Genomic DNA, 13,531 nt, shown 5'->3' with positions numbered 1-13,531 from the left:
GACCCCACAAGGTGGGATCCTGCACTGTGTTGGGACTTCAGGTTCTTCCCAGGGGAGGTGAACGGGAGCAGTGGAATTCAATGCTGGGAAACAGCTTCTGGTTCTTAAAAATTTGATGCCCTTCAGACTACCAGGGGGTGGGTAGTCTGGTTACAAGAGCACCCCGGACATGGACCACATGGGAGGGCACCGTCTCACCTCTCTCCTCTCAGAACCCCTTCCTCCTCTAGGATGTTCACTCCCTAGATCCTCTGGGCAACCCTAAGGGCGTCGGAAAGCCGGGAGACCACTGTTGATAGTATCTATTTGGTGTTATGAATCAAGGAATTTTCTGGAGCCAAGTTTCTCCAAGGCCCTTCCCAGGCCTAAGAACCCCACCCTGGTAATTCCAGGCTCTGGGCAGCACCTGGTACATTGTTGGCACTTCGTGGGGGACCTGTCAGAAAGAGATTGATTTTCTCTCTCCAGTGGAGTGGAAAAATCCTTCCTGTTGCTCCAGACAGATCTGGGGCTGGGCTGGGGGACAGAGAAGCAGATTGAGAACAGCCACCCTCACCCATTACAGGAATCTCCATTGTGGACCCCAGCTGCTGCTCTCATACACTCCCAGGGCAAGGAGCTCATTACCTCTGCAGCTCCCTCCACCTCTGGTCAGCTTGGTGGGGATGGCTGGCCTTCCCTGAACTGGTATCTGCTGCCCTGTGACACCCCTCCCACCCTGCCCACCAACTAGAGTCTCAGTTTTTCCCTCTGTATGCATAGTCCCTCCCACTCACCCTGCCCTGATTATTGTCCCCCACTATCTGAAGAGTGTGGGGGACAATAATCAGGGCAGAAACTGCCTTCTCTGGACTAAGCAGCTCCGGCGTCTTCAGTATGGGTCTTCAGCTCCCTTCTCTACATATGTTCTATCTGTTTCTGTCCATCTGCTGGGGTGTAGCCCATTTCTGAAAATCACAGCAAGACCATCTCCTCCCTTATTGTGGGCAATAGACCTTAGTTAATATGGCCTCGGATGGTTGGCTTTTTAGCAGCCTCTTAGTTCATATTGAACTTGTAGTCATCTAAAGCTATAAATTGTTCTCAGTGTCTCCTATCTTGTGTTTTTTGCAATCAATTTTTTAATACAAAAAACCATAGGTGTTTGCCTTACTTCTGGCTCATTTCAACCACATGTTTTAATCTGTCGAAGTGACTGAATTCTGACTGAGCACCTGAGCTGACTGGAGCCAGATTTCAGTGGCACCAAAATACCCTTCTGCTCCCCAGATGTCCTTCTTCCTGACTACTCACTCTCTGAAATTTCCTCATTATGCCCTCACCCTCAACACATACTCTTTCCCGTGCCTAGTTCCCCTTCCCGTTCCTTGTCTTAGTGAATGAGCCTCTGCATGCATCAAAGCCTGTGAGTCAACCCTGGGCCCCCGCAATCCTCCACCAATCATACACCACTGAGTCTTACTGATTTTGCTCCTTCTCTCCCTTCCACTGCCACAACCTTTGTTAGAAACACCATTGTGTCTCTGGCCTGGGTGATGGGGGTATACCTTTCTGCCAGATTTCCATGCTACCACTCTGACCTTTTCTAACCTAATGGCCTCTCCATTTGGAATGATCTTTGAAGTTGTCGGTTGGACCTCATCACTCCCCTGTGCGAAAGCCCCTCCTTGGCACCCTCGGAATTAAGGATGATCCGGATGCTTCCTGCCCTCTGAGTGCCTCCCAGCTCCATCTCCCTCTCACTTCGCCAGCCACGCCTACCTCGTCCTGCTAAGCCTGGCTGACTCTAACTCATCCTTCTGTTATCTGGCTGCCAGCTTGCCTTCCTGGGGAAGGCTTTCTGGAGCTGCACACAAGAGCAGCCCCTCTGTTCTGCTCCTTCACAGCACTCACCAATCTATAATCAGGTTTTGGGGTGATCAGTTCTAGGGCTGCTCTGGCTTGGGTCTGCAAGCTTCAAGAAGGCAGAGACAGCATTTGCTTGCATCAGAGCAGGGATGATGCCAGATATCACACAGCAGGTGCTCAATGTAAAATGAGAGAGCAAGTGAATAAATGTTTCACAACGGGAAAAACTCACACTGGGTGTTTCTTTCACTTTGTACCTAGTCAGCACCTTTTCTATGCCAGGTGAGTCTCTGCCAGAGGCTGAGGTGATGGAGGTGCATGTACTGGCCCTGGTCTCTCAGGAGTGTCACAGGTGGGGTTCTCCAGAAGCAGAGGCTAAGAAAGAGTTCCAGGTTCAAGCTGTTTATCAGGGATCAGTGCAGAGAGAGGGGAGGAGCAGGACTGGGCAGAAGTGGAGCTGTGATGCTGGCCAGGCAGTGCTTCAGTGGGAACTCGGGAGGAAGTACTGCCCATCAGTGTGGCCAGACCTTGAGACCTGTGCCTCTCTCTGTCCCCAGCTGCCAGCCACAGGGAAAGGCTGCAGTTCTCTGCAGCTGGGACAGACCGTGAAAGATTGGACAACTGGACAATGTGTGTGGAATCCACTCCTGGTCCCATGGTCTGCTGGAGCTGGCTTCCATGGGTTTGCAAGGCCAGTGTTACATATTCAGGGATTTGTGAGCATATTGCTAAATCCTTGGTTGCTTAAAATCAGGGCTTTTTTTTTTTTGAGAGTCAGATTACAAGCACACCACTACCTATAGCTCTGAAACAAGATCTCCCTTGAAGGGGAATCTGGGTGGCATATCTCCATGTCCACCACAAATTGCTGTTAGCCTGATGTGGAGAGGCTGACAGGTAGACAGTCATCACAGCCAGGGTGACAACTACTCAACAGCCCAGGGCAGCTACGGAAACCCTGAGGGAGTCACTGATTGCTCTGGCAATCAGGGAAGGCTTTGTGGGAGAGGTGACTTTTTTTCTGACATAGCAGAATATTCAAAAGGTACAAAAGGCAATCCCATGAAAAGACTCCCATCCATCTGACCCTCTTATCCACTCCAGGAGCCTGCCCCCGAGGCAGCCACTCTTACCAAGTTCTCCCATATTCTTCCAGAGATAGTAGTCTGTCCTCTTATGAACACACATGCACAAGTCTTTTCTTTCCCGCACAAATGAGCTTGTGCTCTGCATACTTTTCTGCACCTTGCTTTTTTCTCTTAACCATGTATTTTGCAGATCAGACTTCATTAGTGAGTACAGAGCTGCCTTGTTCTAACAGCTGCTGGATGTTCCAGTTTATAGATACACCATTATTTACATAACTAGTCTGCATTGGTGGATCTTTAGATTCTTTTGGCTTTTTGATATTTGAGATACTGCCTCTCTGAGGCTGTTTGTCATTTTGTACATGCACAAACCTCCCCAGAGGGTACATATTCAGTAGTGGAACTGTAGGGTCTAGCATCTGTAATGGCAGTAAATAGTGGCCTGCTAGGTAAGGAATAGCAGGTGCAGAGCTGAGAGGTGGACATGGAGGAAAGAGCACGGGACTGGGAATCAAGAGGACAGGGCTTATTCCGGGCCCTGCCATGAGGGGCAGTTTGTAGCTCCTGGGGTTGTGGTCAGTATAATGGTCACATTCAGACTGGGAAGATAAAGGGAGTTTTCAAAGAGAGGGCTGTCCAGCCACTTATGAGTGGATGGATAAACTGTGTGAGATGGCCACACGATGGATTATTATTCAGCCGTGAAAAAGAATTTAAGTACAGACACATGCTACACCATGGTTGAACCTTGAAAACATTACACTGAGTTAAGGAAACTAGGCACACAAAAGGCCACATATTATATGATTCTATTTGTAGGAAATGTCTGGAGTAGGCAAATAAATAAAGACAAAAGGGAGATTAGTGGTCACCTGGGACTGGGAGAAAGGGAGAAATGGGGCAGTGACTATTATTGGGTATGGAGTTTTTTTGTTAGAGGATTGAAAAATTTCTAAATTTAGTGGTGATGGTTACACAACTCTGAATATACTAAAAACCATTGAAGTGTATACTTGAACTGAGTGAATTGTATGGTATGTTAATTATATTGCAAGAAAACCATTTTTTTTAAAGAGAAATTGCTGATAAAGCAAAGGACAAAGTTAAAGGAACCAAAAAGGATGGTGTAGCACCCTAGGGCTGTCCACAGTAAGAAACCATGACTTTTTAGGCCTAAAGTGCCAAGAAGCTGGGCTGCTTAGAATCCTGGGGGCTGTACTCAGAGGACTTCCAAGCAGCAGCTGTGACCTCTGAGAGAGAGTGCAGCCATCCTGTGGGGCCAGCAGAGATGAGCCGGAGTAACTTTACGACTTTCCTCCTGCCCTCTTAGTTCCCTCCAGTACCTTCCACTGGCTAGACCCATCTGGAAGTGACACAGCTATATTCAAACCATCCCACAACCCAAATGCTCTGGGCCCAATCAATCACCTGGAATGGTCGGGGTCCTAGAGCAAGCAAGGTCATTGGTACAGCCCTACAATCTGGCCTCCTGGGGCATGGAGTGTGAGGGGGAGGTGTGGGGAGTAGCCTGCAGAGATGTGTGGAGGAGATCCTGCATACTCTGAACTGAGGCTTCTTCCTTTCTCTGAGTCTCCGTTTGCTCACCTGTGAAATGGGATGAAAATGCCCATCCCTCAGGAGATACAGGAAAATCTCACTCTGTTAGAGCTCTGAAAACATTTTGTGTTAGTTAAAGAGCAGCATGGATCCGAGGCTAAGATTCTTAGAGGGAGACAGAAGCGGCCTTGGAAACCATCTAGTTCAAACCCTTAAGTTCAGATGGGGAAACAAGGCACCCAGCCGGGCGGCATCGGTGGCAGCCGAGTCTCGACTCCCTACGTGCAGCGTCTCTGCTGAGGTCCTGTTTCTAACAGACTTTGTTTCTCAGAGCGGTTTCAGGTTCACAACAAAACAGAGCAGAAGTTTCCATGTCCCCCTGCCCCCACATACGTCCAATCTCCCTCATATGAGAGGCATATCTGTTACAACCAATGGGAGATCTTTTTAAAATCATACATCCCGCTCCACTGGCTTCCCTGTCCACTCACAATAAAATCTCACCTTTTAGCCTAAGGAGGCAGGACAACTACTGTCATGCGGTGGCTTATGTAGGATCCTGGAACAGATAAAGGACATTAGGTACAAACCAGGGAAAGCTGAATAAAGTATGGACTTCAGTTAACAATAACATATTGGTATTAACTTATTGATTGTAACATTTACTGTACTGATTGATGGAAGATATTAGTATTAGGGGAACTGGATGCAAGGTGTATGGAAACTCTCTTCACAGTTTTTCTGTAAACATAAAACTGTTTTTAAAAAATAAAGTTCATTTTCTAAAAACTGAATAAGAAAAAATACCCCACCTCCTTAGCGTAGTCTGTGGAGCCTGTGGGACGAGACCCCACCTGTGCCCCCTCAGCACCTTCCCCGTGGCCGTGGCCGTGTCACCGTGCTGCAGCCGCAGGCCTGGGCCCTGCTCTGCGGAAGCTTCCGCCTGGACCCTGCTGTTGCTCACGTGGAAATGAAATGAGAGAATGAGTCTGTGCTGCCACGTGCTGGCCTCCTCTTGGGTTCTGCCCTCTGCCTGAGTGTCATCTCAGAGAAGTTGTCCTCATCACCAAGGGCACATAGCCTTCCCTTCCTCCTTTTTCACTCTCTGGCTCTTATTCCTGTTCCATTTTCTTCTTCTTACTCATTTTATTATTTGAATGAGTTACTTGTTCTCCTCTACTCCATAGAATGTGCTCTTTATAAGGGCTCAGTCCATCCCTCTTTTGTCTGCTTAGTCCCCGATACTCACATGATGCCAGCACATAGTATGTGCTCAGTTTGTTCCCTCAGTTCCTGTGTAGTTCAGTCCCCAGGCCTGCACTAACTGATCATCAGTGACAGGTGGATATGAGTGGGGCCTGTGGCCGGAGCTGGAGGTGAGATGAGAACACAGCATCCTCCTCATGTCATCTGAGGCCTCGGTGGTTCTGAGACCCCAGACCACCATTGAGGAGAGAGGCAAAGAAGGACTACATGTGCTCAGAGCCTGCTGAGACCAGACATCTGGACCTTATGGATCTGTTTTCTCATTTCTTTGCCTTTTGCACTGGGGCTTCTTTGCATCCCAGTACAGTAAACTGGTTGACTCTGAGTAGTCTTATGTCACTGGTCTTTAAACTGGGGCCCAGAAGTGCAGCTAGGGACATAGAATATTGACAACGATCCATACCCACAGTTCCAAGCCCCTTCCTCCTCCACCCAGTTACTCTCCAAGGTTCTCTGGACTTCCCGTCCAACCAGCAATGCAGGGTTGCTGCTCAGGGTGATTGTTCGGGGCTGGGCATACTAGTTGTGGAATAGTTTGAGCATCTGTTGGTGAATTTACATTTGGGCATTTCCTAAGAGAACCTGCTGCATGCCAAAGACTGGGAAGGTGTATGGGGTCATGTCATTTAGTTCCTGCAAACCCTTCAACTGTCTGACACTGATTCACAGTCCAGACCCTTCAAGTGTAAAGGGATCCTGGAAGTCCCCCTGGGCAGCTCAGAAGCTGGTAGCCAACCCGGTCTCAGTGGGTAGGAACAGTGTGTAAAGAATGTAGCTTTGTCCCAGACACACTTCCTCTGCTGTTGTCCCTGCCTCAGGGGAAGGGCTTGCTGCCTTTCTGTAATTTCCATCTGGGTCACTAGTCCTGGCCAGGAGGGCTGTGATTACACCCAGCTTAATTCAGACATAATGCGATCACTGGGGCTCTCAAAATGCAGAGTTTGCAGGGTTAACAGGCTGGTGCCATATGACTAGGGGCCCACACAAATACCCCACAGCCTCAGGCAGCCACAGAGGAAGAGGGAGACAATGTGCAGGAGGCAGCACACTGAGGTGGCAGCTGCACCCAGGCCCACGAGGAACCTGGTCTTCAGCACTGGCACTCAAAGCCCAGGGTGCACCTCAGCAAAAAATGTTTGGTGTCACACACTTGCAGATACAGCTCAATAGGTTCTTACTAAAACATTCCAATGACTTTTTAAAAACAACTTTATGGAGATATAATTCATACATCATACAGTACATTCATTTAAAGCATGCAGTTCAACAGTTTAAAAAATATTTTCAGATATGTGCAACCATCACCACAATTAATTTTAGAATATTTTCGTTACCTCAAAAAGAAACCTGTACCCTTCAATGGTCACTCCCTGCTTCCGCAACCTCCTCTCAGTCCACTCATCTATCTTATGTCTCTATAGATTTGCCTTCTCTAGACATCCACTATGCAATTATATAATTCGTAACCTTTTCTGACTGGCTTCTGTCACTGACCATCATGCTTTCAAGATCCATTTATGAGTAGCAATGTGTCAGCACTTCACCCCTTTTTATGGCTGAGTAAGATTGCATTTGTGGATAGACCACATTGTGATTTTGATTGGCATTTCCCTAACGATTAGAGATGCTGAACATCTTTTCACATGCTTATTGGGCATTGTACCCATTGCATTTTTATAAACTGCATGACATAGCTTACATGCAAAAAAAAAGGCACAAAGACCATCTGTGTTTATTTAAAAGAATAATTATAAAGCACCCATATCGAGGAATGGAAGAGTGCCAGGACCCCAGAAGCCATCTAGGTGACTCTCAGCAACCACAGCCCCTTGCTCTGGACCCTAGGGACAAACAATGTCTTGGTATTTGTGTTCCTCATCTCTCTACTTTCCATACATTCCCTCTGTATGTGCCCTGAAGAATCCAGTTTTGCCCACTTTTGAACTTGATACAGATGAAACAATTCTATGGAAATCTTTCAATTGCTTCTTTTCCTCCCTGCTGTGTCTCTGTGGCTGTTTGATGACGCTGCCGTACAGTGTGCTGATGAGTACACACGCCTCAGTTCATTCATTCTGCCATGATGGACAGACACCCAGAGGGTGCCCAGTTTGGCATCGTCATGAACACTGCGGCTGTGAGCACCCTGAAGCCTGCTTCCTGCACACACACACGTATGTTTCTCTAGGCTACACAAGTTGCACGTTTTCTGTGTATCTTCATCATTGGGAACACCACTGTGTCTGCCTTCCAGCCAGCAGTGCGTGCAGGTCCCAGGGGCTCCATGTCCTCGCCAGCACTGAGCAGCATAGGAATTCGTCTGGCATCCTCAGCATTTCTGTGTCAAAGTCTTTGATGGCACCGAGACCTCAGTCAGCCAGCTGTTGGGCCTCAGAAACACCACCTAACCCTGCCCCCAGCATGCATCACACCTCTGAGCCTCACTCCTTCCACATGCTTTTTAGGCCAAGGCAGAAAGGTGGGCTGGACATCTGGGAACTCTGTCCTCACTGATGACCAAAAGGGACACCTGTGTTATTTGGGTGGCTACTCATCAGTACCAGCTCTAAGTGTGTGGAAGTCACATGAGGGTATTGACACCTAGTATGTGCTCTGTCACACTAGGTGTCCTGCTAGTTCAGTGCCTAATCTGTCAGAATCTCAACATTTGCAATGTTTGCAGCATTGCTGGCTTCTTTGATTGCAAGTACTGTGGTTGAAACACAGGTGACCCTGCCTTCCTGTTGAGTATAGTGACCAAGCATTGGTCACCTCCTCCTGGAAGCAGAGCAACTAGGGCTGGTCAGACCATAAATAAAGGCCCATTCTTGGTGACAAACCTCTGTGTCCCCAATACCCACACAGGCCCAGCACAGACAGTAGCACTAATGACTACTTTTTGAATGTCTGATTCTGTTCTAGCACTCCGCCTTCGTCAGAAATGACAAAATTGCCTTCACTCCATGTTTCGGTGAAGGCAGCTGAGCCCCAGAGACGGGGTGTGTCAACCCCAAGGCACATAGCTAGCAAGCAGGCACAAGCACTGGGGTTGCCCCTCAGCAGTGGGCCTCTGATGCCATGCCCACCAGTGTGCCCGCTCTGGGAGCTAGCTGAGCCTCAGCTTTTCTCCGTAAGTGGGATCATGCTCACCTGAAGGAGTTAAATAAGCTGGCATATATAAAAGCACGGTCCCAGTGTGTGTAGAAGTGATTAATAACTGTTCAGTTATTTACTAATTTATTCACTTATTCTTTCACTGTGCAACAGGCAAAAGTAATTTGACCGTCTGGAGGAAGGACTATGAAAATGCTCATGTACTGTGATGCAGAAACTATGCTCACTCACACCCCCCCATCCAGTGCCTGGTACACAGTAGGAGCTTAATAAATGTCTATTAGGATAAAATAGGCTGAAGATGATGAGGAAGGAAGAGAAGATTTTGTTCCAAATATACTTGCTTTCACATTATGTATAGTTAAAAAGAAGGAAAGAAAGAAAGAAAGAAAGAAAGAAAGAAAGAAAGAAAGAAAGAAAGAAAGAAAGAAAGAAAGGAAAAGAAAGGAAGGAAGGAAGGAAGGAAGGGAGGAAGGAAGGAAGAAAGAAAGAAAGAAAAAGAAAGAGAGTGGAAGGAAAGAAAAGTAAAAAAAAACACTGAAAACAGTGTAAATACCCTGTACTATGGGGGGGGGCGGTGGCAAATACTGCCTTCTTTTATCACTGGGATATTACAAAGCTGAGGTTAGCAAAACATGGTCCATGGACCATGTCTGGCCCTATATATGTAAATAAAGATTAAATGAAAACCAGCCATTTAGTTTTGCCTGTCTTTGAACTTCACAATATGTTCTCTTTAGTGTCCAACTTTTTTCACTTAACATTACATCTTAGAGATCTGTTCTTCTTGTATTAGTAGTTCATTCTTTTCCACTGTTATCTGGCAATTCATCGTATGATTACAATTAATCACTATTTATTATTATCCCCATTCTATATATAGAGACATTGCAGCACAGAGGGCTGAAGTAAGTTTCCCAAGGACACACAGCAGATTTGTGTTAAATCTGGAATTTGAACTCAGAGCCCAGAATCTGTGCTGTAACCACCCCTCCCACATACAATGCTGCCTCTCATGCAATGATGATGGAAGCCCAAGGGTCTCAGGAACTCAGAAGAAGGGACACATCCGACCTGGTAGCCAGGGAAATATGCCAGGGAAGCTTAAATTAGAGCCATGATTTCCATACTTATATGTCCACAGGGCCTGGCAGGTATCATAAGTGATCAACACAGTTGACTTCTGAAAAACCATAGCTTAGGGTCAGGGATGTAATAGGAGCAGTGAGGACTATGGCAAATTGAAGGATACCAACCAAGGGGACACCTGTTGGTATAGGTCCAAGCATTGTTGCCATATGACAATACTGGCAAAGATTGTGGTGAGCCAGCACACAGCAGGGCAACCAGACTGGCATTTGTGGCCAGATTCTATGCCAGGAAGTCAGCACCCAGCTGCACCATTTACTAAATAATTTAACTATCACTCCAGGGTTGCCAGATGCACTTTCTGTTTGGAAAAAAAAACCATGGAAGTCTACTTTTAAGTCCCCTGGTTCCGAAATTATTTTAAACCTATGCAGACCAAAGAGAACTTATGTGTGATCTGGACTGGCCTGAACAATCTAAGGACCACACAGGACCTGGGAGGCAATGAAGGCGAGTTAGTTCCAGGTGGAAGGCACAGCACAAGGGCTGGAGATGAGAAGAATTTGAATCCAGGCCTGAGTTTCCTGCACCAAAAAGAAAAACAAAAGCCAAAGCCAGCTAGTTGAGGGAGGGGGTGGGCCGGCCTGGGTGGCGCATGCAGTGATGTGCACTGTGTTCTTCCCTCCCCACCTCTGCAGATCCTGGAGGAGAACATGAAGCTGGAGTGTAAGTGCCATGGTGTGTCAGGCTCCTGCACCACCAAGACGTGCTGGACCACACTGCCGCAGTTCCGCGAGCTGGGCTACGTGCTCAAGGACAAGTACAACGAGGCTGTACATGTGGAGCCTGTGCGCGCCAGCCGCAACAAGCAGCCCACCTTCCTGAAGATCAAGAAGCCACTGTCATACCGCAAGCCCATGGACACGGACCTGGTGTACATCGAGAAGTCACCCAACTACTGCGAGGAGGACCCCGTGACAGGCAGCATGGGCACACAGGGCCGTGCCTGCAACAAGACAGCCCCCCAGGCCAGCGGCTGTGACCTCATGTGCTGTGGCCGTGGCTACAACACCCACCAGTATGCCCGCGTGTGGCAGTGTAACTGCAAATTCCACTGGTGCTGCTATGTCAAGTGCAACACCTGCAGTGAGCGCACCGAGGTGTACACGTGCAAGTGAGCCCAAGACCGCACTGGGCGTGCCCTCAAGTCAGGTCCCTTGTGGGGAAGACCAGTCTCCAAGCTGCACTCACCCTGGCAGGTCACTGCCCAGACTTCCACAGGGAACTGCCAGAATGCTGAGCTTGTCTTTTCTGCTGCAGAGGCACTTGCAGGGTTTCCTGCAGGACCTGTGGGGAAGGGCTCTCCAGAGCCCTTAAGGGTTCTAGTCCACACCCAGTGCTGCTGCTCCAGCTACTCCGGGCCTGCCTGGGGCCTTCCTTAGCTGCAGCAGAGCCTTCCACAGCAGGAACTCTGGATCTTTGGGCCTCATCATAGCAATATTTAACAATTTATTCTGATTTTAAAAGTAATATTAATTTATTTAATTAAAAAGTCCTTCCACTCATTGGGATCCGTTTTCTGCAAAATGGGCTGTTTGCTTTCTTTGCAGGAAAATTTTGTCACTAGGACAAGAAGCCAGGTACAACTGTACAAAATTACTCTTTATGCAGACATTTCTACTAGCTGATTCCACAAATATCCCTGCACTGGATGTTTAAGAACAGAGATGTCCATGTCCTTTACATATATAAATATACATACACTTTTTTTTGTTTGTTTGCTGCTACTTATCCAGACATTTAAGCTAGTCCAGATTTGGAGACATTTTTCAGAAAACATTTCCTACCCTTTAGTTCTCCCCAACTCAAACTTCGCCCTTAGAAAAATCCAGTTTGGAATATATAGAAAGAGGAAAGATAATAACTCCCAGCAGTTTCCATCTTTTAGAAAGTGAGCCTCTGGATAAGAGAGAATATTTTGTAAGAAACTATTTTTATATGAATATTTTATTTATATTGAGCCTGACTGTATCATTCCAAGGCCTGTGCTTCTTCTTAATTCTAGGGCTTGCTTTGGGGTAAGGAGGGCAAGGCCTGGGTATGGGGTCAGGCCCCACGAGGACCCTCACATGGCTGGGTTTTTGAGTTCTGTTAGCCAAATGGGCAAAAGCATCCAGTGGGTGCCAGTTCTATGGTGTCATCCATGTCACCTGGAAAAGGAATTAGATCCTCAATTCAGCCTGTTATACTCAGGCCTTTAGAGCAACATCACTGAGTGGTGACCTCATGATGAGCCATGTGGTAGGTAGGTCTGTGTGTCCTCAGCACTGCGTGAGCATCGCAGGGACTTAGTCATTGCCACTGGGCAGAACCAAGCTCAGGGAGCCTACTCCTCACCAGAAAGCCCCTGCCATTGCTGTGTGTCTCAAGGGGTAAGGGTGAGGTGCAGTCCTCAGTTACAGGGCAGAAAAACTCGAGTGAGGAGTCCCATGCGCAGCTGGGCTTTCTGGATGTCACAGTCCCAGGACAGACCATCAGAGAGAGGGGGGTGGACGAAGCCTCCCTTCTCTGGGTCCTCCTTCATCCAGTGCCTCTGAACTTGGAAAGCTTTCCTTAAGGAGGCTGTGTGTGTTCTGCATCCATTTGTGTTTGTGTGACTTTAGGGAGTCTTGGGGTAGTCACATGACTTCATGCTTTCGCGTACCTCTGGAGTGTTGATGTATGTATATCTTGTGTGCTCCTGTGTGTACCCAACTATCTCTGTCTCTCTCCATCTGTGTGTCTGAAAAATTTGGGTGGTGTGTGCCTGTGGGTGTGTGCCTATACATCTCTGCTTGTTGGGGAAGGCTTGTGGTGTTGAGTCAAACTATAGAGACTTTTGGCAATTGTGTTGAGCCACGAAGAGATGGCACCTCTGAACTCTATGCCCACAGACACTGGCTAAACTCAGGTACCTCTGAGACCACAGCCCCATTGCCCCTTGCCCTGGGAGTCCTCCATGTCTAGGCTGTATTGGACACTCCAGGGAGAGCACTGAGCCTGGATCACAGCATGGACAAATAAAATGGCTGGACAGTTGGTTGATTTCTTCCCTTGGACCATGTTTTTCTTCTTTGGTGTCAGAATGGATAGGCATGTGAAGGAATGAGTGGGTGGATGGATGGATGGATGGATGAATAGATAGAAGGGTAATGGGTGAATTGGTGGACAGATAGATAGGTGGATAATAGCTGGGTGGATGGATTGATGGATAGACGAATGGGTGGGGGAGTGGGTGGGTGGGTCCATGGGTAAGGGAGAAAGAAATGCAGAAGTTTCTTGAAGCCCCCCATGTCACAGTTTATCTCTGCCTTGGAAAACCTACAGTGTCTACCATAAGCAAAAAGGTTTCTCAAGCCTTCAGTCCCTTTGCTGTTGGCTGGCTTCCTTCTGGCACCTAAGAGTGAGAGAGGTTCTGATCAGCCTCTCCAGATGATTATTTAATGTTAATCACATGATATCAGAAGTGATCCCTATGTGTTGTCTTGCTATTCAAATGAAGAGTGGGCCTGGCAGGAGGGCAGCTGGAC

General features: G+C 47.7%; 1 protein-coding gene across 2 annotated transcripts in view; it reads left to right on the top strand.

Annotated features, from left to right (window-relative positions):
• Positions 1 to 13,060, top strand: part of WNT7A (Wnt family member 7A) — a 68,742-nt gene extending 55,682 nt beyond the window's left edge. For both annotated transcript variants that reach the window (XM_028504497.2, XM_036018317.1), the window contains exon 4: positions 10,661 to 13,060. In XM_028504497.2, the coding sequence (XP_028360298.1) occupies positions 10,661 to 11,140 (480 nt within the window). In that variant the 3' untranslated portion in view covers positions 11,141 to 13,060. The remainder of the gene's footprint in view (positions 1 to 10,660) is intronic.
• The last annotated feature ends 471 nt before the right edge of the window (positions 13,061 to 13,531 follow it).

This window comes from Phyllostomus discolor, chromosome 2 (genome assembly GCF_004126475.2).
Source record: "Phyllostomus discolor isolate MPI-MPIP mPhyDis1 chromosome 2, mPhyDis1.pri.v3, whole genome shotgun sequence".
Lineage (NCBI taxonomy): Eukaryota > Metazoa > Chordata > Mammalia > Chiroptera > Phyllostomidae > Phyllostomus > Phyllostomus discolor.
Note: the sequence above shows the minus strand (reverse complement) of the source record. Positions and strands in the feature narration are given on the sequence as shown.